General features: G+C 33.2%; 3 protein-coding genes across 3 annotated transcripts in view; all 3 read right to left on the bottom strand.

Moving 5' to 3' along the window:
* Positions 1 to 24882, bottom strand: part of LOC144852227 (cell growth regulator with RING finger domain protein 1-like) — a 249540-nt gene that overhangs the window by 42695 nt on the left and 181963 nt on the right. The gene's annotated exons all lie outside the window — the stretch shown is intronic.
* The window catches only part of LOC144852221 (potassium channel, subfamily K, member 13-like), a 29928-nt gene continuing 5141 nt past the window's right edge, over positions 96 to 24882 (bottom strand). Inside the window, exon 2 of the mRNA XM_078709985.1 lies at positions 96 to 2245. Coding sequence (XP_078566111.1) covers positions 1326 to 2245 — 920 coding nt within the window. The 3' untranslated portion in view covers positions 96 to 1325. The remainder of the gene's footprint in view (positions 2246 to 24882) is intronic.
* Positions 9855 to 24882, bottom strand: part of LOC144852208 (transcription factor IIIB 90 kDa subunit-like) — an 82642-nt gene continuing 67614 nt past the window's right edge. Inside the window, exon 18 of the transcript XR_013614278.1 lies at positions 9855 to 9869. The gene's annotated coding sequence lies outside the window, so the exon portion shown is untranslated. The remainder of the gene's footprint in view (positions 9870 to 24882) is intronic.

Genomic DNA, 24882 nt, shown 5'->3' with positions numbered 1-24882 from the left:
CGCAAATAGATGCATCAGCCGAAGGAGTAATACATCAATGAAGGAGTTTATTATAATTGTAAATATTTTGTATGGGTTATACATTACGTTTATTAAAAAACAAAAGATATGATGTATGTATTGGTTCACATCCAAGTATTATTGTATGAGTAGAGGTGAACCAATAATTGAGAATTAATATAAGTGTATGTATAATGATTATAGACCTACTGTAATCAAATTGAGAAGCTATTAAGCCTCGTCCAACAACTATATAAATGTGATGCTCTTAAAATAGCGTTTTCCAGTTACTTATATCATATTTTAAAATCTATGTAACTCTACATTTGATATTTTTATGTTTTTTTTCTGTTAATATTTTTGTAAAATGTTAATTCGTCAAAATGATGTGATTATTTTTCCGACAATTGGTGAGTGGCCGAAGGTTGCGCTGCACCAATCACAGCTTCGTTCGGACATCGGTCCGAGTGTCGGAATAATAATCACAAAACCCTTTCCAAGCTATTAATAGGAAGTTTTCGATTTGCGATGAACTATGACCCTACCCATTAATCGGTCGGCGACAAGACCTGAACACCAAGACACCATGTCGAGGAATTTACGTATTAACTTCCCCGCATGCGCACAATGAATTAACATGACCTGTTCATAGGTCATAGGTCATCGTAAATCGAAAGCCCCTTAATATCTTGGTTCCTGAATTTCACATAAATAATTTAACATTTGATATTAATTCACTTTAAAATAAAGCTGTGTTCATTAAATATAAAACGCCTTGGCAAAACAAATCTACAAAATAGTTTGGGACGGTAAATCTAGATTTTTCACACAATATACAATGTTTCTATAGCATAGGGTCTGTATTAATATGTTTACATTATACACTCGGACCTATAGCAAAGGTTATATAGCGTTTTCCTTCACTTGGGGATATATGTACGTAACTTAATGTTGTGCGTAGTGCGACTTTAGTACGAATTGGTACTATACAGGTTTTTAGTCCCATTAATCCGTTTACTTTAATTTTATAACAAATAAATAAAATACGCTACTGATTTCTAACCACCAATTAACTTATTGTAATTCATTTTGTATACACAATCTAAATTATTTAAAAAATACTAGATACAGCAATGCCACAGGACACGTTTTATTTAGGACCTAAATATATGAAATAAGGCCACTTTTGCTCAACATATGATTAGAAATAGTCTGGACAAAGTGTAAAACTTACATACATAACATTTGTTTGGCTTTGAAATGTTTATATCGGCGTTTTTTGTTCGAGTAATTGAAATATATTTTTTGCATATCAACATAATTGTCTACTCTTGTAGCTTATCATCAGCAATGGCCACGCCCCCAATTGGCATCCCAAGCGCCCCATTACTTCGACTGTTCTGATTATTTTGACTCTCATACAATTGTTTTTGCATAACTGCCAGAGATACTTTATTATGTGCAAGAAAATCTTTGAGAGATATCATCTCACCCGACATACGGCGGCCGTCTCCGTGATTCATCTCCGCGTCGCTATCATAGTTTGAATCAATATCTTTGACTTCCACTTTTTTCTGGATTTTCTTGCTACCCGCACTTCCCTGTCGTTGGACGCCTTGTTGCCGCATTCCATGACCAGGAGTGATGGCGTTCCGCCGCGCTCGCGGTCTAGGCTTTTGACAGCAACGGCATTCTAACTTTTTCAATACAAGATTTAGGAATTGCTTGATAACTATAGATCCAACATTATACATTGAATATATACAACATACTCCCGCTACAAGAAAACAAAAGTTTCCAAATCGATAAGCGAATTGTCTATCATAGTTACTGTTTTGACTTGTGACGTAATCTCCAAATCCAATTGTGCTGAAGGCTACAAAACAGAAATAGAAACTCTCAAAATATTCCCAATTTTCAACATAAGTGTACATAGCCGATGCACATAGCGCAATCACAGTCGCTGCTATTCCCAATAACACCATTACTCGATACACGGAAGGTTTCCACCTCTCCAGTTCTTCGTCAATCTCTGCTTCAATCCTTTGGTCGACTGGACCATTTCCAGCTAATGCTCTTCTCTTTACATTTCGCTTGTGCCATTCCTTTAGAACATAAGCTACAAATGTGATGAGTCTTTCTAAAAACAGATTGAAAAATAAAATGGTTGCTGCACATCCGGGCACTCCGTACAAAATTAAGAATACTTTTCCATTGTTTGTTGACGGTGACGTCATTCCAAAACCTGAAAGATGAAAAGAAAGTCGTGTTATGTCATCAATTGTAATTAGGCAGTATACTAACATTAACAAATTAGAAAAAAAATAAAAAGTAAAATAGAGGGAAATGACGATTGCATTAGGTAGAATCATAACAACCGTTTATGGCGCTAATTTTCGTATGTTTTTTCACTGGAGGAAATGAAATTTTCTCTCAATGTTTATGTTGTAAAATGCTAATAGTTACATAAGTTTGCAAGATGTAATAAAATTAAATATTTCATGTTTACTCCGCCTACTAAATGGACGATTAGATTTTAGAAGAGTATAGAAAGAACCACAAACATACTATTTAAGATTTGATCTGTTCCCACAACTACAACACAACTAGCAAAAACGATTTAGTATGATATACATTTTATTCACGAATACATAATTCATCATAATGTACAGTTAAACATTACGTGTACTTGTATGTAAAAAATGTTTTTTAAACAGCAATTATCGAAAAGCTGACGTCACAAAGACAAAGTTTACGCGCGCGTATGAAGGGCAACTTAACATCAAACTGTTTCTTTGTGATGTTGAAGCGGATAACTGAGTACGCCTACTGTAAAACCGACCCACAAAAAATGTCTCATGAAATCATTAAATAGGTGGAGTACCCTACCCCGAATAAGGGAATGGTCATTGTTTAAAAACACATCATTCATTTTCGGGAAAGTCAAACTAGCAACGTAACGCAATCTACGCAACGTAAGCAAATGCCCTTCTAATAATTGTGTTTGCCCTCGCCTGCGTGAAATCAAACCTGCGATGTTTGCAGCGCTATTGCGTCGTCGTTTCCCACTTGTGATTACGCAATACAGAACTTTGCGTCGATACGTCGCTGCGTTGCGTTCTAGTGGGAACCACGCTTTAATAGGTGTGTTCAATTGATAAGGGTATGTCCTAAACAGGAAAGAGTGAACTTAATAATTGTAATTTCACCCCTTCCCTGGTCCTAAACGAGTGGTTTACTGTTCACAAAGTGATGTTCACCACAGTATCTGCTATAATGTTTATTGTTTTTGAATACTGCAAGACTTTCTCTATTTAAAACTGACTACATAATGATGTTTTATCCGCTAGAACACTCCCTTGTATAATTAATTTTCCACATCCATTTCATCGCATGAACATTTTGAATCACTAAGTTCACTGCGCATGCGTTGCATTAAAATGATACCATGCACACTTGTGATAATAGTAATATTATCATAGCAATGATCATCGTCGCTGACGTCTATAAATAGCAACATTAATATGCAAGATTAATGCTCAATTTTAAAATACCAATTTCAAAGGTGACAATAATAACGTTGCCATGACGACTGGTATTGAGACTAATTTGCTTAAATAAAAAGTCAAAGGTCAAATCAGATTCTCGTCGATTCTGCATGGGTTGTTTGAAGCGCGATATGTGTATGGATTATTATGCGCTCATCCAAAATGGCGAGGGTATAGTTATTATTGTTTGGAACAAAATTAGGTAAATGCGTTTTATGTAACTAAACGCACTTTCTATATTCACAACCGATAACAAAAATTATCTTTCCTGGTTTTTTTTCAAGATTTGTGTTCGATACAGGTCTGCAGTGACATGACCTGGTTATTATTCTCGCTTAATGTTTATTAATGATTGTTTGGAACAAAAATATCTGTAAAATGTAACTGTTTCCTAATTGTTGGACTGTTATGCACATTATGTCTCTACATACCCACATTCCTAAGAGAAACAAACATTTATGCATCGTTTAAAATATAAAACCATCAATAAATCAACATCAAAATGTGATTATTTAAACCGTTTTGGGATTAGTGAATTTTGACTATACGCGCATGCGTGGAACACAAGTCCAATCGATTGACGGAAGTCGATTACATCCGAAGTCTACACTTTAAATTACGACAATTATTAAATTTAAATTAAACGGCTTGTTGAAGATATTTTATAATTAGTAACAGAATGTCATTTGTAAATTAACTTTGAAACAATTGCTGAATAATTCCAATTAAATCTGTTTGTCGTGAGAATGCGTCCGAAACAATACATTTTATTTTTACGGATGGACATTGATATTAGTCTAACTTCGGAATAGGCCTACATTATTGCGATCAGACGTGTTTACGGTAAACATTTTCCGGAACTTACGTAATTAGAGGCCTAAAAACGTAAATCGTGACCCGCGGACGGAGTGGAAATAAGTGAAATTGTCCTTTCATGATACCCCGTGACTTACTAACTGTTACCAGGAAAGAGTGATTTTACTATTCTCTGCTGTTACCAATAACACAACGCAACCCATATTTAAGCGTAACGTAACGGAACCTACGCAACGTAAGAAAATGCCCTTCCAATCATTGTGTTTCCCCCGACTGCGTGAAATCAAGCCTGCGATGTTTGCTGCACTGTTGCGTCGTCGGTTCCCACTTGTCAATACGTCGCTGCATTGCGTCCTAGTGGGAACTACGATTTTGATGAAACCCTGCTTTTAGAGGACTCCCCTATTTAGAGGCCTCTCCTATTAAGAGGGCACCATGTTTGGTCAGTTGCTCGCAATAATTGTTGGCATTGGTTGGTTGGTAATCATTTCCAAGTATTGTCGAGTCACATTTTTGTCGTCATTATCATCTTTGTCATCAATCTCCTCATAAATCATTATGATTATGGAATGAACACACCAAACCATAAATATGTAATCACAGTAGGCCAATTAGAAAAATATTCATACAATAACAAAATAAATTTGTGTGCAAAGGTAGACAAATAAATTAGGGCGATGTGATTAAACAATAACAAATATCAATTTTAGAGTTGATAAATATCACACCTACTATTCTAAATGAATATATCACTGTTATTAATTTGTTTATTTCTGTTTTCGGGTCATCAGAGCACTACTTATTCAAGATGGAATCGGATGTCAAAGGCTAGGCCACAAAAAAGCGAGTTTTGGTCGCGGAACGGAGCAATTATACACGGACCGGTGCACCCACCCTGTGGGTTGGTTTTTCATTCGTTATATTCATCGGCCTATCGCGTAGCACAAACATGTTTACCAATGAGCTCTCCGTTGAACGCATACGCGTTTAAAAAACTTGGGCTCGCGTGCAAAAGCCGTTCGATTTTCAACAGACTTCGAACGCGCGCGCTTTGCATACGCGTTGTTACGTCATGCATACGCGTTGAATATCACTGTTATACGTTCTTGGAAATGATGCGTGATATAACACCAACCAATCAAATGGCAAGGATAAGATATACTTATTTGTGTTAAAATAATGTACTATTATCTAACACAAGGTGGAATAGATAATTTTCTCGTGGTAAATTTGTTGTTTGTCGTTTTATTGGTATACTGTTACGGTAGCCTTGGCAGTTATTTGTATTCAACGCAATCCGCTTTATTCGATTAGTGCTTAACAGGGTAAATCAGAAGAACCAATGGCGACATGTTCGCGAGAAACTCTGAACAATCATGCCTACATTATCGATTCATCGCCGCACAGCTTCATCAAAGCCTTTCGCGTGGTGCAAAATACTCATCCAATTTCGTTGATTTCTTAGGAATTACTTTATTTGTCCCACTCGTGTAGGAATCAAGAGATCTTAAAGCGACTATAATAATATTTATTCCACAGTGTTGAATTCGTGTATATACGCGCGCGCATACGCATGCGCATAGCATCGCGTTAACATAACCGAAACGGATTTGTTAATTTTAACATGTGTACCCGGACGAATTGCAGATTAAAATAGATGTGTATGACGTCATGCATTGGGATAGCTACTTTAATACACATATGAGCCAGTTTAATTAGCTTTGCCCTGATCAATGGAAAATCGTGTAGGCTATAAAGTTATTTTTAGTTAATACTATGAACACAGTATATTCAAACTGCTGTTGACTCTGTGTTTAAAAAACAGCACGTCTTAGATAACTGTATTTGACATAAAGCTGCTTCGGAAATTCTTGTTTTGCACGGCACACATTTTTCATGAGACTCATCCAGACTTACCGTTACCGTTTACTCTGCCGCTTACCGTTACCGTTCGTCTGTGTAAATTGGCCTTTAGTTATTTCCTCAGATAAGTTGGTACCTACCCACCAAAGTTAACGATAACTTTGCACATAAAACCAACTTACCCGATTATTAAGCATGAACGGTCCCAATGACGCGTTTATTTCATCAGTGACGACAGAAATGGAAAGTGGGGCGCGCGCGTGCAAAAGCCGTTCAATTTTCAACCGACTTTGAACGCACGCGCTGTGCGTACGCGTTGTTACGTCACGCATACGCGTTGTTAAGTCATACGCAGCAGATTTACCATGCTCAAATATACCAAACAAAAAACTATATAGCTTTGGTGTGTACAAAGCCCTAATCACGTTCAAACTTATTTGTAATTCGTATCACTCGCCATGCGTCTTGTTTGCTATGCATTTATTATTCACAATTATAATATTGCATTATTCATGTAAACATATGGTTCTGAGAATAATATCATTAAAAAAATAACAAGTTATATTTATTATAATCCTGCCTTTTCTAACCATCGGTGAATTTCTTTTGTCGCAAACTTTACATTCACGTCGCTTTTAATTTCCTTACTCGAACGCTTTTCTTTTTATAAGTCTAACCGTTTGTATATGATTTGACTATATAGGTTACATATATTGTGTTATTTCTCGACTTTCTCTGTGTTGTTTATTCGCCAATTTCACCCCGCATCATTTTTTTAAATTTCAGTATTGTTGCTGGGCGGTTTTGTTATATTCAGTTAAACTTTATACTGTAAAACTCCTCTTTTGGGACAGTCCTTCAAAGGTCCCCCAAACCCCCAAAAAAGGACACTTTCAATGACAACGAACGATGAGCAATATAAGGTTTCAACCATATAAGCCCAACCCCCATTCAGTGGACAACATAATAAGGGACAGATTTTATTGTGACCCAGAGGTGTCCCCTTATTAGAGGTTGTTCTACTGTATCATATTTATCTTATTATCCAAACAACACATCTGTACTGTGAGCAACAGCTGGATAATACAAAATAAATATGAAAATACAGCTAAATCAGAACAACAACAATGCCAGAAGATAAATTTAATAAGGCCAATTATTCTATTCAGAGTTTATTATATTTTCATATTAAATTCTGCAATATAATGCCATTACCATACCCTTATTAAAAGGAATGAGACAGGAGGCCACTTCACATCAACCGTGCTAAGTCTTATTAATTGCAGGCGATTTCTTCAGAATCGATACACACTCGTAGTCTCGTGAGAACCGGGGAACATAAATAATTCACATCAGACTATTATGGGCTATACACTTGTAGGTTAGCACTAGTCTTGAGCTAGGCCTAATCTAGGGTATTATATTATCTTGATTTACGAGTCATTTCTTTTTCTGTCGATCCAACAGGAGAAATAAGTATATAAAAAGGTTTATTATTCCTAGTTTCGCAAACGCTCTGAATTTACTCATAAAATCATTATTTTGGGTAAATAAAATTATTTCCAAGACATTCTTGGTTCAAACTAGGACACAACACAATGATGTAACACAAGACCATACGCGCAAAGTAATTTGACCAATCACAATGGACGGATCATTCTTTCACTTCTGATTGGTCAAGTTCTTTAAGGTGCGTTACGTCATGGGTCCTACATAGTTAGGTAGGATTCAAGCTTTAAATTTAATTATTGTTACGGTATTATATTTGCAGTATATAATAATGACATATATACCCGTTTCTTCGTTCAGGTACGAAACAAACAAGTAAATAGGGAGATCAATTAGCATAATTTTATCTGTTTATCTATCTAGTATTTGTCAACAACAGAAATGTAAATATTCCTACCAGTAACTGTTACAATGTGTTGAACCTTTTCTTAGTTTGTTGAATACCAACAATAAGTATATATACAGAAAATTTAATTAATTAAATAGAAACTGACTTTCAGAAGTTTGGTACGTATGGACACATGATTTGGTAACAGTTGCTATAATACACGCACACGTTTGCCATCGTGTGGACACATGATTTGGTATCAGTCGCTATAATACCGTACGCAGAATGTATGTGTGAACGATTGCTTAGTACTAGGTTACTTTACTATTATTGTGCATTAAATTACGTTAACATTTAGCGTTATTGCTCGTGTAGATAACAGGGAACTTAAAATGTGTGTAAATGGGAGCTATGATCGAATACTTGGAATAGTATAAATGCGTGTCCATACTGTAAACGGATGCTTAATACTACCGGTACATTAAACCGGAATTTACATGGTAGCCGCCATATGTAAATGAGATATCATGGCGTAATACGCATTTTTTTCTAAGGGCAAACTCAGTATTTACAATATAAATAGTTTAAGTTCTAATCAAATAAAACTTAGCAAACACTAGCGTAATATTATTCTTATAATAATCAGGCCGTTTGGATAATTAAGTTACGGCTTAAAGTACATCGGATTATGTTCATATTTCTGTGCGTACTTTTGTTATTTACAGTCATATATTACTGGTACTGCTGAAAAATCGATACGTGTTTAAAGTACAGTTTAATCTACTAATAGTATTATAATAATTTGTCATATCTATCTTCATTGAAACAAATATCATCTGTATCATTATCAGTATCATAATCATTAGTACTACATAGTAGTGTATCATTGTCTTCAGTATTTGATTCATCAGTATAACATCGGTATTATCAATGTCACAATCATCAGTATCATAATCATCAGGATCATCATTATTAGTATGTAATTATTTTTATGTATCATACTCAATGATCAGGATCATCATTATTAATATGTAATATACGAACATCAGGATCATATCAGTATCATAATCATCAGAATCATCATCATCAGTTTTTATATCTATCTATCTATCACAAACAATCATAAAGATCATCATCATCAGTATCATTATCATCAGTATGTATCACACACAATCATCAGGCTCATAATCATCAGGATCATCATCAGTACCATAATCATCAGTATCATAATCATCATCATCATCATCAGTACCATAATCATCATCATCATCAGGATCATCATTATCATCATCATCAGTACCATAATCATCAGTATCATAATCATCATCATCATCAGTACCATAATCATCATCATCATCACCAGGATCATCATCAGGAACATAATTGTTAGTATCATTATCATCAGTATGTATCACACACAATCCGTATTATCAGCATCATCACCCAAGAATTCAAAATACCTTCTTTTTCAACATATTCCCTCTTGCAACTTATTATTATCGTGGCTACAAGGCATAATCTAAATATTTATGAAAAATAACCCATGTTATCTAGATAATACGAAGATTATTAAAGAAATGAAATATTCTACCGTTATCACATTTAATCATTTTCTCTCGGGCGTAGATATCAAAATGATGTCGAATGATTAAGGAACCGAAAATAAATCGTATTAGTGTAACTCGGTGAAAGTAGTATCTACACCCGATAATATTATCCATGCAATTATGATGTGCTTGTACAATATTCACGGCTCAGATGCTATTTTCTGTAATTCAAAAAATAGCCTGTCAACGTTTTATTGTTACAACTTACAATCAAGCAAAATGTTAATGTTAGATAGTTATAAATTATAATGATGATAACATACACGATGTTGTATTCGACAAAATGCATGACGAAGTTTTGAATATATACAAGTAAGGATTTAACTCCAAATTAATTATCATTACTCTCTTAAAGGAGTGAAAATGTCACTCGCTATATTTATAGTGAAACTGTTTTCACTCTAAAAGAGTGAATTTCCAATTTTAAAGACTGGTTAAAACAGTTCACTCATTGAAGAATGAAAATCGTTAGCCAGCGTGAATTTCAATCTTTTAAGAGTGGTCTTTAAGCACACTTCTCAAAAGAGTGCAAGTCACTCTAAAAAGTGGATTTCACTCTTTTAATTGAAATCCGAATAAATTGTTTCCAGAAGACTGATAGCGATTGATATTAATGATGACGTCACAAATAACTAGTGGCGAATACATACAGAATTAAAAATTCATACATCTCAAATGTATTTTAAATGGTGAATAAAAATGTATTACATCTGGCGCCTCTGTTATGTTAGGGATGAGTGAAGCTTATGACCTATGATACAGGCATCACATGTGATACATATATGACAGTGTATACATACTTTTCCTATGATACTGGAAAGATTATTATAGACAATTGATAAACAGTAATATGAATAAAACGCACTGTTTGAATGCTCATTCACATACATTTATTACCTATGATACAGGCATCACATGTGATACATATATGGCAGTGTATACATAATTTTCCTATGACACTGTTTGAATGGTCCTTCACATACATCTATTAAACTGTTACGGAAACCTGCTGCTTTTACGTTTAATGTTGAATAAACATCGTATTAAAATAAGTCGTAAAATTTTATTACATTCGCGAACCGTCTTTGAGGCAGATATACGATTTTGAAAAGATAAAGCATTAAAAAAAAACCAGTCATGTGTTTTCTAAATATCTCATCATGATACCACGAACAGGATATCACGAATTTGTTAATTAACGTGTAAAATTCACAGTATTGGGATTTAATGCCAATTATGGAACGAGATTATGGGGATTATTTACGTCTCATTTACGTTTATAATAACATTTTGAAAGTGTCTAAACATTGTGTAAAACACGACCCGGACCAGTGAAGCGCTAATAAGCTTAACCACACGTGTGTAAACATTACGACGGACCTTTCGATCACGACACACTCGACGTCAAAAATCACAGAGCAGCAGAGGCAATCAGCGTTGTGATAGCTTCTGTGAATAGCCCCATTTTAAAATTCTGCGTTGTCGTTGATGCGATCCGGTATTATCATAGCGTAGATTGACTTTATGCAAAGATAATCTAAGCAGCGTTGCTCTGTTGCGCTTACCAAAGCACTGGAGACAAACGCAAGGATGTAACGCAACGCAAGCGTGTTGACCAATGACAAGCGAAAGTTCGAATAATCCAAAGCTTGTGATTGGGCAACTCGCTTACGTTGCGTTTACGTCCTTGCGTTGCGTCCTAGTAGTGAGAACCAAGCCTAATTCCTACTCGGACGCAACGCAGACGTCGGCTCAACGCAAGTGAGTTAACCAATCACATTCGACAGTCGTGATTGGTCAATTACTTGCGATGCGCTTACGTCCTTGCGTTGCGTCCTAGTGGAAACTAAGCTTTAGTAATTGAGAAAATGAAAATCATTAATCCGATAAAAGAACATAACGAGAATCGGAAAACCGGTACACGCGATCTGTTCAATCTGTGTATTTGAACACATTTAAATTCTCATTTTGGTAACACAAAATCAGATAAATAACACAAGACAGTCTGTTGACCGTTTCTTCACCAAACTCGAAATATCATAGTGTCAACTCTTGCTTATCGGTAACGCTAAATTAAACAAACATGTTTTGGTTTCGATATAGTGTGAACGCGTATGATTATTCAATTTGGTCTAAACCATTATGACGATTTATGGTGTCAAGAAAGACAGACAATGCCGAGGGAGCTTGAGGAACGGACGAGAAATTGATCGATATGATTAAACTAATATATTTGTAGAAAGAAAGAGCATGTTCGGTATTAGTACACGTTATTACCTTTCAAAATACTTTTATCATTATCTTGACCCAAATAATCATTTCATGTCTATCAAAATCAAAATCTTCGTCGTCAGCGTTCATTCATATTATTCCATCATTCATTCAGATTCATTCATTTTCATTCATATTAATCATTCATATTCATTCATTAATATTCATATTCATTCATATTATTTCATTAATATTCATATTCATTCATTTTCATTCATTCATTCATATTCATTCATTAATACTAATATTCATATTCATTCATTAATATTCATAATCATTCATTAATATTCATATTCATTCATTTTCACTCATTCATTAATATTCATATTAAGTCACATTCATTCATTAATATTCGTTTTCATTCATATTCATTCATTAATATTCATTCATTAATATTCTTATTCATTCATTTTCATTCATTCATTTTCATTCATATTCATTCATTTTCATTATATTCATTCATTTTCATTCATTTTTATTCATTCATATTCATTCATTAATATTCATTCATTAATATTCATTCATTTTCATTAGTATTCATATTCATTTATTAATATTCATATCAATTCATTTTCATTCATTTTCATTCATTTTTATTTTTTTGGTCTACCCTTCACCCTATCGCACGAGCATAGGCCTATACGATTGATTGTGTCTTCAATGTTAAGCTCTGTCTACACTATCAAACTATTTTGACAAAAACAGTGTGATGTGCCTAAATATGGCAGTGATATGCCATCATCATGTCCATATATGGGCACATCACATTTTTTGTTGCCACATAAAGTTTGATAGTATAGACAGAGCTTTACGGTACAGTAGTATTAACATGGGTAGAATTAATGTGCCTATGATTAATAAGCAAAGCGTAGAGTATTGAATTGAATTTTGAATTGAAATATTTTATTTATCCTGGTTAACCTCTTTAGTCAAAGACTGGTCTCCCAGAGGGCCGAGTTGGTGATCAGTGGCTGTGATGTACTAATACACCGGGGTAACCCCCTACTCGTCTCGAAAGATATACTAGGTTCTTTAAAGTGCACACGAGCTAGTTGTGTACACTGGACCTACGGTTTATAGTCCTTATCCGAGAAAACTCGTTCTACCATCAGAACCATGGAGTGAGTGAGCCTCGAACCCCTGCCGATGTTATGGCTACGTAATTACGGTTCCACTGTCTTAACCGCTCGGCCACTCACTCACAAAGTAGATAGTAATACAAGACCAAATCACCCCCTTCCCCCACCTTCCTGTCACGCAATTTACATTTATTCAACATGTATCATATACCAAACGTTGAGCACGTCTGACATATACCATTAATATTCACTTAATCGTTCAAGATGTTGTAATGAGTGCGCGCAATACTTATAAAATGTGGAGTATTTAGGTCACGATGTAATTATGTCACGGCATAGTAACGTATAAGTAGGCTATGAGAGGTAGGCCTGACGGTTCAGTGTAAAAAAAATATATAATTATTCGGTAAATGTTTTATAATGGAAAACACATTCATAGAAACACAATTAGACGTTATTGTTATCATCATCATACTTATAATAATAATTTCATATTTATATTTCTTCATGGTCTGATTACGTATACGATATCATTCCTAAAGGCCCGTTTACACGGAGTCCAACGGACGATAACGAAAGATGATAAATAGTTAAATATACACTTTCTTTTGATGTTAGGCCAACTCTAGGCTACATTTTGCTTTAGTGTGACGTAACTCTTTTGAGGGCGCACTAACACGCGCAGCCAACAATTACGGCAGGTTACGGTATATGATCTTTAATATACGCATTATCATAGCTTAATATTATATTTGATTATACAAGACATAAAATGGTACAGAATACGATTATATATCATTCGAGAACATAACACATGAAGAAAATAAGCTAGATAAACACGGAATCAATGATTGTATTGCAAGTTGTTGATATTATTGACCATAGGCCTATATTACGTATTTTTAAACTTAAAGGGGGACTCCGGGTTCCAGATTTTTAATTTATATACCGTCTGTTTATTATAAAATATAAGCCTTGACATTAATACTTCAATTATATTTCTACAGCGGCGAAGTGGTTTTACAGGATTTATTTTAATATTTAAAACCTTAAGTAATAAATATATAATATGAATTGAATCATGAATATAGTGTGTAGGCCTAAACAAGAATAACAAAGCATAAACGCATTTTTCTCATTTCTGACGCTTTCCGGCCCATTATTCCAATGACAAGTAAACGTTTAAAAACATCATGAAAACATGGACAAAAGATGGTGTTACAGTACTTATGTTAATATTTAACCTTAAGTAATAAATATATAATATGAACTGAATCGTGAATTTAGTGTGTAAACCGTAAGAAGAACAAAGCATTAACGCGTTTTTCTCATTTCTGACGCTTTCCGGCCCATATTCCAATGACAAGTAAACGTTTTAAAATTGTGAAAACATGGACAAAAGACTTGGAGAAACATTATACCTTCACATCCAATTGCGTTATCAATTATTCAACATTATGTAGGTCTGTGTAATAAATGAACATTACAATGATGTCGAAAGTAATGATTAGGCAGGCGTAGACGACGACGCGAGTTATTGTTCCGTTGGGAATAGAAATTACAACGTGTTTATGGGAGGAGAGGACTCTACGAACGTTACAACCGTTAGTTTATTGGTTATAAATGTAAATTATTATTAGAGTATACGAGTTCAAAGAAATGACGTGGATTAGGTTGTTCTTTAAAACGTATATAATATTGAATTTTGAATTTGTTGCATTACTGTTTCTTGTCTATATTATCATATACTCCTTATCACCATCATACGTCACAGCCTCCAGTTTCAGCGTCGTCATCTATATAACAATCGTCATAATTTTCAATTTCATCATATATTATCATCATGTTCATCATTGGCTTTATCATAATCATCATCATTATCATTTGCTTTTATCATCATCATCATCATCATTGGCTTTTATCATCTTCTTCATCATTAGCATCATCATCATCTTCATCAGTGGCTTTTATCATAATCATCATTAGCATCATCATCATCTTCATCAGTGGCTTTTATCATAATCATCATTAGCATCATCATCATCTTCATCATTGGCTTTTATCGTCATCATCATCATTATTAGCATCATCATCATCTTCTTCATCATTGGCTTTTATCATAATCATCATCTTCATCATTGGCTTTTATCATCATTATCATCATCATTAGCTTTTATCATAATCATCATCATCATCTTCATCATTGGCTTTTATCATCATCATTATCATCATCATTAGCTTTTATCATAATCATCATCATCATCTTCATCATTGGCTTTTATCATAATTATCATAATCATCATCATTTTCATCATTGCCTTTTATCATAACCATTATCATCATTATCGTCATCATTGACTTTCATCATCATCATCATGATCATTATCATCATTGACTTTAACCATAATCATCATTATCATCATCATTATTGGCTTTTATCATTAATATTATCATCATCATCATTATTATTGTTAATATTATCATCATCATCATCATCATCAAGCAACGTCACCGTCATTAACTTCATTAGTAGCCACATTTTACAGAGATTGAATGACCAAACAATCCAATTATTTATACTGAATCATAATTAACTTTCATATAAATACAGTATATACCATACGGTCAAGGTCGTGTCACTAGAGTGGGTGTCATGTTCATATTCTTGTTGATGTGTATTATCATATTGCTATTATATTCATTTATTCATTCAATTCAATTTCAATAACAACAAGATTACAAGCAATACACAAGAAATAGAAATTAAAATGGTATAAAACTTTAAAAATACAAATATGTTTTTATGGTTCTTAAAATGCCAGGTATATATTTTAATCAAAAGTAACTGAATGTAGATATAATCAATGAAAATTTATCTTGAATTAACCATTAAATTACCTAATACACGTCCATGCAAACTTAATGTCAAGCAAACCATTATATACATGTTACATTACGTAATTGTCCTTTGAACGCCGACAAATATGCGCGTCTCAATACGAACGGCGCGCGTACGTAATTGTTCATTTTCTTTGAACGCCGACAAATATACGCGTCTCGATACGAACGACGCGCGTATGTGTAGACGTCGTGTATCTCTTTCGCGATGTCACAGGTTAACTATTGAATGACATATGTGCTATGGACTAATGAACAACGGTTTGTTAGCATAACAATAGCCGTATCCACTTAGTATTACATTTTAAAATGCGTTATGTAATAAGCCAAACCATGAATATCAACAATAGGCTACATTGTAATTTACATATTTTTAGAGCTGGAATTATGTCTGTAATAACCTTGTCTATTATAACATGATGTTGATTTTTATGACTTGGTTACTATAGAAACTGCAAATAAACATCGATTAACGTCCTACGGATACTTCAGTATTATTGAGATGAAAAAGCAATAAATTTCATTTTTAATATGATGGAGTTTTATAAAGCATTATAAACTTACCGTTATTAAGTCTTAGACCTATTTAATTACGGTGCACATTCGATTTTTTGTTTCAAATTTCGATAATACTAAATAGCATGCGTATTTAATGCTTGGTTTCCTACTAAGACGCAACGCAACATGGACTGGCCAATCACAAACGATGGATTATCCGAACAGTGGCTTGTCATTGGTCAAATCGCATGCGCTGTGCTTATACGTGCTTGCGTTGGGTCTCTAGACGGACATGGGCCGTCCACGGAAAGCTTATTCATCCTCAATTCTGCTTATTTCCACTGTCGAGTCGAACAGGCAGACAGACAAACACTACGTTACCGAAAAAAGCTTCTATTCGCACATACTATAGTGATAAGCCTACATTTTAATATTTTTTATGATTATAAGATTAGTTGTGAATTATAAGAACAAAAAAGACGAAAAAGATCATATATGTGGCGGTGATAGTGAGGATGACAACCACAACGCGAAGAACGCGCGAGCGCCGGAAGCAATAAGCTACGCGTACGTAAAAAAACACAACTAAATTATTAATAATAAAATAATTATAAGTATCTTCTTCGTCTCTCACTTCCCTTATTAGATAACAATATTCCGCCAATATTGTTTCTTCTTATCAACTATCATCGTTTGTCTCCTCGCTATTCACAATTTCATATCCGTGCAGCACTTGAATTATTACCATGGTAACCGTATGCATTTGTGACGTCATTTAGTTCCCACATGATTAATTTAACCCATGAGATATTTGTAGAAGAACCGCCCACCGGAATTCGTTATCTGTGCACAGCGGCAGTCGACATTTTACGACAATCTCCATCGAGTCACAAATCATGGAACCCTTTTCCCCATAGTGTTAAATGTGTTTTGATCGTAATCAATTAATCATTTTAATGTTATATTTGACCTACAAAAATAGTGATGATAATTCAATTGTTAATTATTAAGATGGTCTTTATTTATTATTCAAATGTCAAATCACATCTGTATAATAGTATAATGTAATATATACATTTGTAAACATATTCTACTTAAGCCAATTTTTAAAGCATTTTGGTACTTAAATATAAGAACATTTTTTGTATACTTACTTACTTACTGTTAAAAAGTTTATTCTTTTAATTCCAAACGCTATGGGTCAATTTTAGACGCCCGGGTCAATTTTAAACGCTATGAGTAAATTCTAAACGCTATGGGTAAATTCTAAACGCTATGAGTAAATTCTAAACGCTATGGTTAAATTCTAAACGCTATGGGTAAATTCTAAACGCTATGGTTAAATTCTAAATGCTATGGGTAAATTCTAAACGCTATGGGTAAATTCTAAACGCTATGGTTAAATTCTAAACGCTATGGGTAAATTCTAATCGCTATGGGTAAATTCTAAATGCTATGGATAAATTCTAAGCGCTATGGGTAAATTCTAAACGCTATGGATAAATTCTAAACGCTATGGGTAAATTTTAATTGCTATGGGTAAATTCTAAATGCTATGGGTAAATTCTAAACGATATGGGTAAATTCTAAATGCTATGGGTAAATTCTAAACGCTATGGGTAAATTCTAAACGCTATGGGTAAATTCTAATCGCTATGGGTAAATTCTAATCGCTATGGGTAAATTCTAATCGCTATGGGTAAATTCTAAACGCTATGGGTAAATTCTAAATGCATGAGTCAATCTTACACACTAAAACTAATTCAATTAACTCATAATTCTGACTGCTTATTCTAAACGTTATCATTCAGTTCTCAGACTCTATGATTTAATTTCAAACGTTTTGGTTCGATGCTAAGCGATATGGTTCAAATCCGTCTAAACAGTTTACAGGAAAAAATGTCTCAAATCGGACTACCTCGTGTATGACCGAGATTCATCGACCCGATGTAAAACGATATTTAGGCCTAGATACTCGGCGTGTCTTTTATCTTTAGTTTTAGCACCGGAGTATATAACTGCTTTTCCAGGGCCTCTTTCAGGGTACCGATTTTTATTTTATTTCAGAACATTTATTTCTCTTTTCTTTTCTATTAACAGTGTTTGTAAAAAAACAATTTTAAATAAGAGAGGCGAACCCCAGAAAGTGTAAACTTGTGGTGGGCTGCCAAAAAATAAAAAATATCAAAAAATCATTAAAAAAAACCAAAGTAATATAATATACGATATAGTCCACATACAGATAGATAGACCTACACATTGTCTAGGCTACATAATGGCACTAACCTAGTTTTAAAATAACTCGTACACGTATAGCCTAGTACATTATTATACAAATATAAATATTGATATTTGTGACCATAAATGTAATTTATAGCGTGTAGGCTAGTCCGTACCATATGGCGTGTTCTTGGCCAGCCTATTTCTAGCACATGTCAGCATGGGCCTATATGCTGATTGATGGTGTATTTACGAGTTTAGTGGCCGATGAATTCACAAAGCACATTATAGGAGATCAGAGATATAAATGTAGCAACAACCACTGGATATACCACTGGGACCGATAACAACCATTAAATATTGATTACGCACTAATTTCTTATAATAATAAAAATGAGAAAGAGTTAATAAATGTTGTATTTTCACTATCATCTTCACGTTATCATTACGTCATACCGATCATTATAATATTAATCTAAAGGCACAATTACTTTAAAAAAATGACATATCAGTGTTTGGGTCTCAATAATGACAAATAAAATAATCAAAAAGCTAAGTCAAAACGATAAAGTAAAATGGCTAAAACAAAGTGGTATATAGCTTTCGGAAAACACTTTCTTTCACCAGGGCTTATATAATAGTGTTGCTTTATTATAGTATTATCTGCACATATTATTAGCATATAATTAGCATATAATTAACCATCGTCAACTTTATTAGATTGTTTGTTTGTTGCCTCCTCATCCATCATATAATTATCAATACATTAAAAACACAAACATATCTTGGCTACAATATTGACCAAATTATTTGTCGTATATTATAATAATACAACCATTTGAAATCTCCCCATATTAAATAATATATATTAAATTCTTCACCGACATTATACATTCTGTCTGGTACCGTATGCATATACGAATAGATAATGGGAAAATATGGAGCGCCAAGTGTTGTCATTTATTTTGAAATAAAGCTATTTAAAATTCTGTTTTCACTATCAAACTTTATGTGACAAAACAATGTAGGCCTTTATATATGGACATGATGATGTCATATCGCTACCATTGGGCACATCACCTTTTTTTTTTGTCAAATTAGTTTGATAGTGTAGACAGAGCTTTATACTATTTTTAAATAGTAATATTTTAAAATATAGATTAATTTTTTAATTAACAGGACTATCGTATAGTTTTAATAGAGAAAATAACCGAGATAGTTTTCCCGTATAAATGCACACTTGGCGCGTCATACCGAAGCGTAATGGAACGGTTAGCCTTTGTAGATTTCATTTATATACCGTATAATTTATGAGTTGAAGGGATTTATATCCGCGTGCATAAAAACTGAGATTATTACAGACCGGCTTTACACTGTCTAGTATCGTATTAAGATATTACATATACAATTTCAGTGTAGGTGTTAACCCTTAGATTTAGAGATTTTTTTCAATTAAGACTCATAGAAATATAATACAGTAGAATAGATAAGGATATAAGGTAATTGATATAGTTATCTTATAAATACTATTTAGTAAAACATGTAATTGTTATTATTATAATTATATTTATGTCCAAATATGGATATTTTTTCATAATAATAGATATTTAGAACTTTATTTTTCAACCAAAAGTGATAGATTAGTGATTACAAAAAGAATTGTTAAGACAAGCAATGATAATTGATAAGTTAATCATGTTTTTATAGTGTCTTTTTTGACGAAATAAATGCTATACTGAAAAAAAATTAAAACATCGGATGACACTTTTAATTATATGAATATTCATAAATGACGTCATATTATTGCGCGATCAAAGGCTTTTAACGCCGCCAGAAAAGTCAGATATTAGATTGACGAAAACGCCATATCACTCATGCTTCTAACAAGATTGGATTATTATTGTAATTTAATAAATCGATCTTTTTGTAATTTTGGAAGAATGCACAATTGAATCAGTAATTTAATAAATATTACATTTATTAGATTTAAATTATACAATGAATTCAATCATTGTAAGAAGGAATTATATTTAGTCAATTTTTTTAAGTGACTTTCTTAATGTTAAGTCGTCACTTTCTAATTTTAAGTCGAGGTCATATACAATGGTAGGTCTGTACTAAACATGATGTTTAAACAAATTGTGCATGGTTTATACTTATAGCCTAATATTCTAATATTAGACGATTCTGTAATTGTCTTCAGTACAGGCAAATTGTGTAATGCATTTTCACATGCTATGCCAATCGTCTAACCTAACTTAACATAGACGCCATATGTAATTCATATGTAATGTTGAGATACCGTAGAAAATCGGCCGTTAAAACTTAGGCCAACAGTAGGCGTATATGCATATAGGATAGGTCAACAGTGATGGGTTTATGTTAGCCTAGTGATAAAGTTATAGATGCCTATTATAGACCAAAAAAAAATAGAATTAACGTTTAATAATAGGATATAACCAATTAATATCATCTTAATTCATGAAAAGTTTTGTACCGTCTTATATTATATCTGATAACATAAATAAATAGGCCTAAATTTATTATTTAGATAAAATATTACTTTTCAACGAAATAGGAATTCTCTTTTGATAGGCCTACATTTAAATCATAGATCGTCCGAATGTTACCGGTTTTTTTAGTCGCGTGGACGCAACTCTATAGTTCACTATGTCGGTCGGTCGGTCTGTCTGTCGGTCCGGTATCACTATGCATAGCACGCGACTTAATGGCTGTTGGCCTTGTTTTTGTACAATGCAATTCAATTCAATTCAATTCAATTCGATTCATTTAGAATCTGGCATGGCAATTTCTGTAGTTGTAAATCTCTCAAAATAAAAATTCAAAAACAACAACATAAAGAAACAAGGCCAACAGCCATAAGTCGCGTGCTAAAACGCATAGTGATACCGGACCGACAGACAGACCGACCGACCGACATAGTGAACTATAGAGTCGCGTCCACATGATACATAAGTAATAGTTCAATCAGGATGTTGTTACATAAACCAAACAACTATATAATGCCAGTGGTATGTTGGTTTCTGTTGAATCCATAAGGAAATGCCCTACCCAACTTGTTTTTTTTGTGGCCAAGCTTTTATGAATTACCGCGGTATCTGTTTGTATCTGAAATAAAGATATTACAATATGGGCCTGATTCGATGAAGACGATTTCACTAATGTTATTGATTTGATTGATTTGATTGATTGGTGAAAATATTATTTTTACCGAAGACTTAGGATAAAAACTATCTAGGCCTGAAGAAGGAGCAATAGGAACAATGTGGATCAAAGTGTGGTTGTAATGTAGAGATTCAACATCGCTTGTATTTGTATTACTGTAGGCTTAACGTTATTTAACTATGGAACGCCAACTAATCTAAAAAGCACATGAAAGAAAAAGACGTAAATAAAATAGAATCTTATTTATATCTTAATAATATAGTAATAAAAATCGCTTGCAAAAGGGTCCTGCGAAAACAGAAGTGTAAACTTCTCTATGCAGGATCCTTGCCATCATTTATGCTATGAAACTATATTTATAAAGGATGAGTAAATAAATGTGAACTGATTTTGAATTATTTGTTTTATGCCTTAACGGAATTAAATTCACTATGAAACGCCAACTAATCTATCAAAAAAACACCATTATAAAACACGTAAAAGACGTAAATAATATGTGGTTTTGTTTGTAATTATTTATCATGCATAAAACGAAATTATTTATCCGACAACATTTTAAAACGCCAACTAAGGCCTATAAAAAGCACCAACAAGGACGGAATAGGATTTATATTATATGTTACTATGGAGGAAACATATATTTACTCCATGATTTTACTGAGTAATTAGCATATTAAAAGCAATCACTATTATTACTATTGGGCATGCCTTTTCACTATGAAACGCCAACTAATTATAATATTTTCAAAAACGCCAACATGAAACACAAAGACGTAAATATAATAGGATTTTGTTTATATATTTTACATGTAATTATCCTGTATGTAAACCGAATCATCATTAACCATCAGGCACCATTTCACTATATATATATCTATCTATATAAAAAAAACAGCGCATCGTGTGAAAGACAAGGACCGTAAATAAAATGGGATTTTGTTTATATTTTACAGAGTAATTATCGTCATAGTAAAATATTTCAGATAGGAAACATGGTTATACAGTTGTTTTTACTGAACACGAAGATTGCAGATGGTGCAGTAGACTAGACGCCTATTGGCCAATAATCTCTTGGGCTAATGTAATCAATACGGAACGCCGACTATCTCCAATAACAATACCATAAAGAAACGCGAATCATGATGAATGACAGCCACTAATTACAAATTGATCAGATTTTGTATACGAAATGATATGAAGTTATTATAATTTTGTCTCCTTGAAAAATAATTTGTAAAAAAAAAATGTTGCTGAATACTGGGCCGTTTTAATAGTTATTCACTTTAACAAAAAATTAGATCGAAAAAAAAAATGATTTTCCTTGAAAAATAATTTGTAAAAAAAAAATTGCTGGATAGGCCGTTTTAATAGTTATTCACTTTAACCAAAAATTGGATTGAAAAAAAATTGATTTACCTGAAAAAAATACCTGCAAAATTGAAAGCAAACAAACTGCCAATTGGAAGTCCATAGTCCGCCAGACAATATTTTTTTTTTATAAATTTAAACGTTTATTTTGTCTGTGAAATGACCTATTCAACGTCTGATTTTATCAATCTTCATTATTCATGTTTTTAAGAAAAATCTTAAATGTACTACAATAAAACAAAGAATTCGCGTTTATGATGAATGAGCGAAGACGATTATTTATGTTTTATCGTTCAAAATATTACTTTTGATATTACACTGATTAGATATAAAATAATAATAATATATTTGATAGACTGATAAAAGGCTAGAAATAAATTTTGAACGATGAGTAAAGTCGAAAGATTCGAACCCGGAGTCGTCCGCTTGATATGCAGACATCCTAACATTAAACTTCATCCTGTATATAATTATATGATATTATTGTATGTATGTATTGGTTTACTACTTTGTGAAAAAAAAATTTTGTTTAAAGCATTACGTTTACAAAAATATAACATAACAAATAACACACCACTCAATAATTGTATCAACAAGAAAGAGATTTTGTTTAACATTTATAACATTAATAACCGTTTTTTATTCGAGAACAGATCCGGTCATCAATCGGATAATATCGACTAGAAATTGAAACACGTGATCACCTCCATGTTTTAAAGCATATATTATTAAGCATGCTTCACGGATGCCACATAAATTAAGCTCTCACGACGAAATCGTCGTCGAGCATGTAAAAATAAACCATGTTTACAACAATTTGTTTAATTTCTTTACGCATTGAACTGAAAGACATACAGCGTAGAGTCGTGTATATGTAATTATTGTAATTAGGCCTACGGTGGTTGATTTTTGCCGAAAGCAAGCATATCCTTCTTAGTAAATATACCGAACGGTATAATACGTCGATATTTAACCATCGGGCACTGTCCACTATGGAACGCCAGCGCTGTGTTAATTACAACCGTTGCCACGCGACGGTTTGTTTGCAAAGAGCCCGACTAACAAAAGCCATCGCTGACGGGCCTTTGTTTGCTTTAAACATCATGGGATGAAGTACCGTCGAAATAAGAATTGTATAATATTCTATAGGGCAAAGATCGATATATTATAAAATATATTAGTCGTGTTTAATTTTGATCAAGTCAGATGAATTAGGAAGGTTCTATTGTCAACGGTAGAGTAACCAATAAGCTATATATTAGCAGGTGATATAAATTTAATATTATTGGTATATGGTAATATTATTCTCGTACATGCTGATTAAATATTTAATAAGGAATGTGTTTATTACAACGTGATCGATGACTCCCTATTTCAACGACAGAGATAAAATTAGATAAAATATATGTGTTTAATCATGCATGGTACAATATTTTAATGTTATAGCATGTATAACCCTTGTCAAGCCCGTCACAATTAGTAAGCCTACAGTCTATTTATTATTATTAAAATCATTATCATATCAACACCAACATTCATCATCCTTTATCCTTATCATCGCTATCATCAGCAACAACACAACACTTGTGACGTAACGGCGTAAGTAAAGGCTGGTTTCCTGTCGACGTAAGAGGCAGTTTTTCTAACGTCAGTTACGATTGTTACGTCGATTTTACGTAAGAAACCAACAT

This window comes from Antedon bifida, chromosome 9 (assembly GCF_963402885.1).
Source record: "Antedon bifida chromosome 9, ecAntBifi1.1, whole genome shotgun sequence".
Lineage (NCBI taxonomy): Eukaryota > Metazoa > Echinodermata > Crinoidea > Comatulida > Antedonidae > Antedon > Antedon bifida.
The sequence above is the reverse complement of the archived record's forward strand: the minus strand, read 5'-3'. Positions and strand labels throughout refer to the sequence as shown.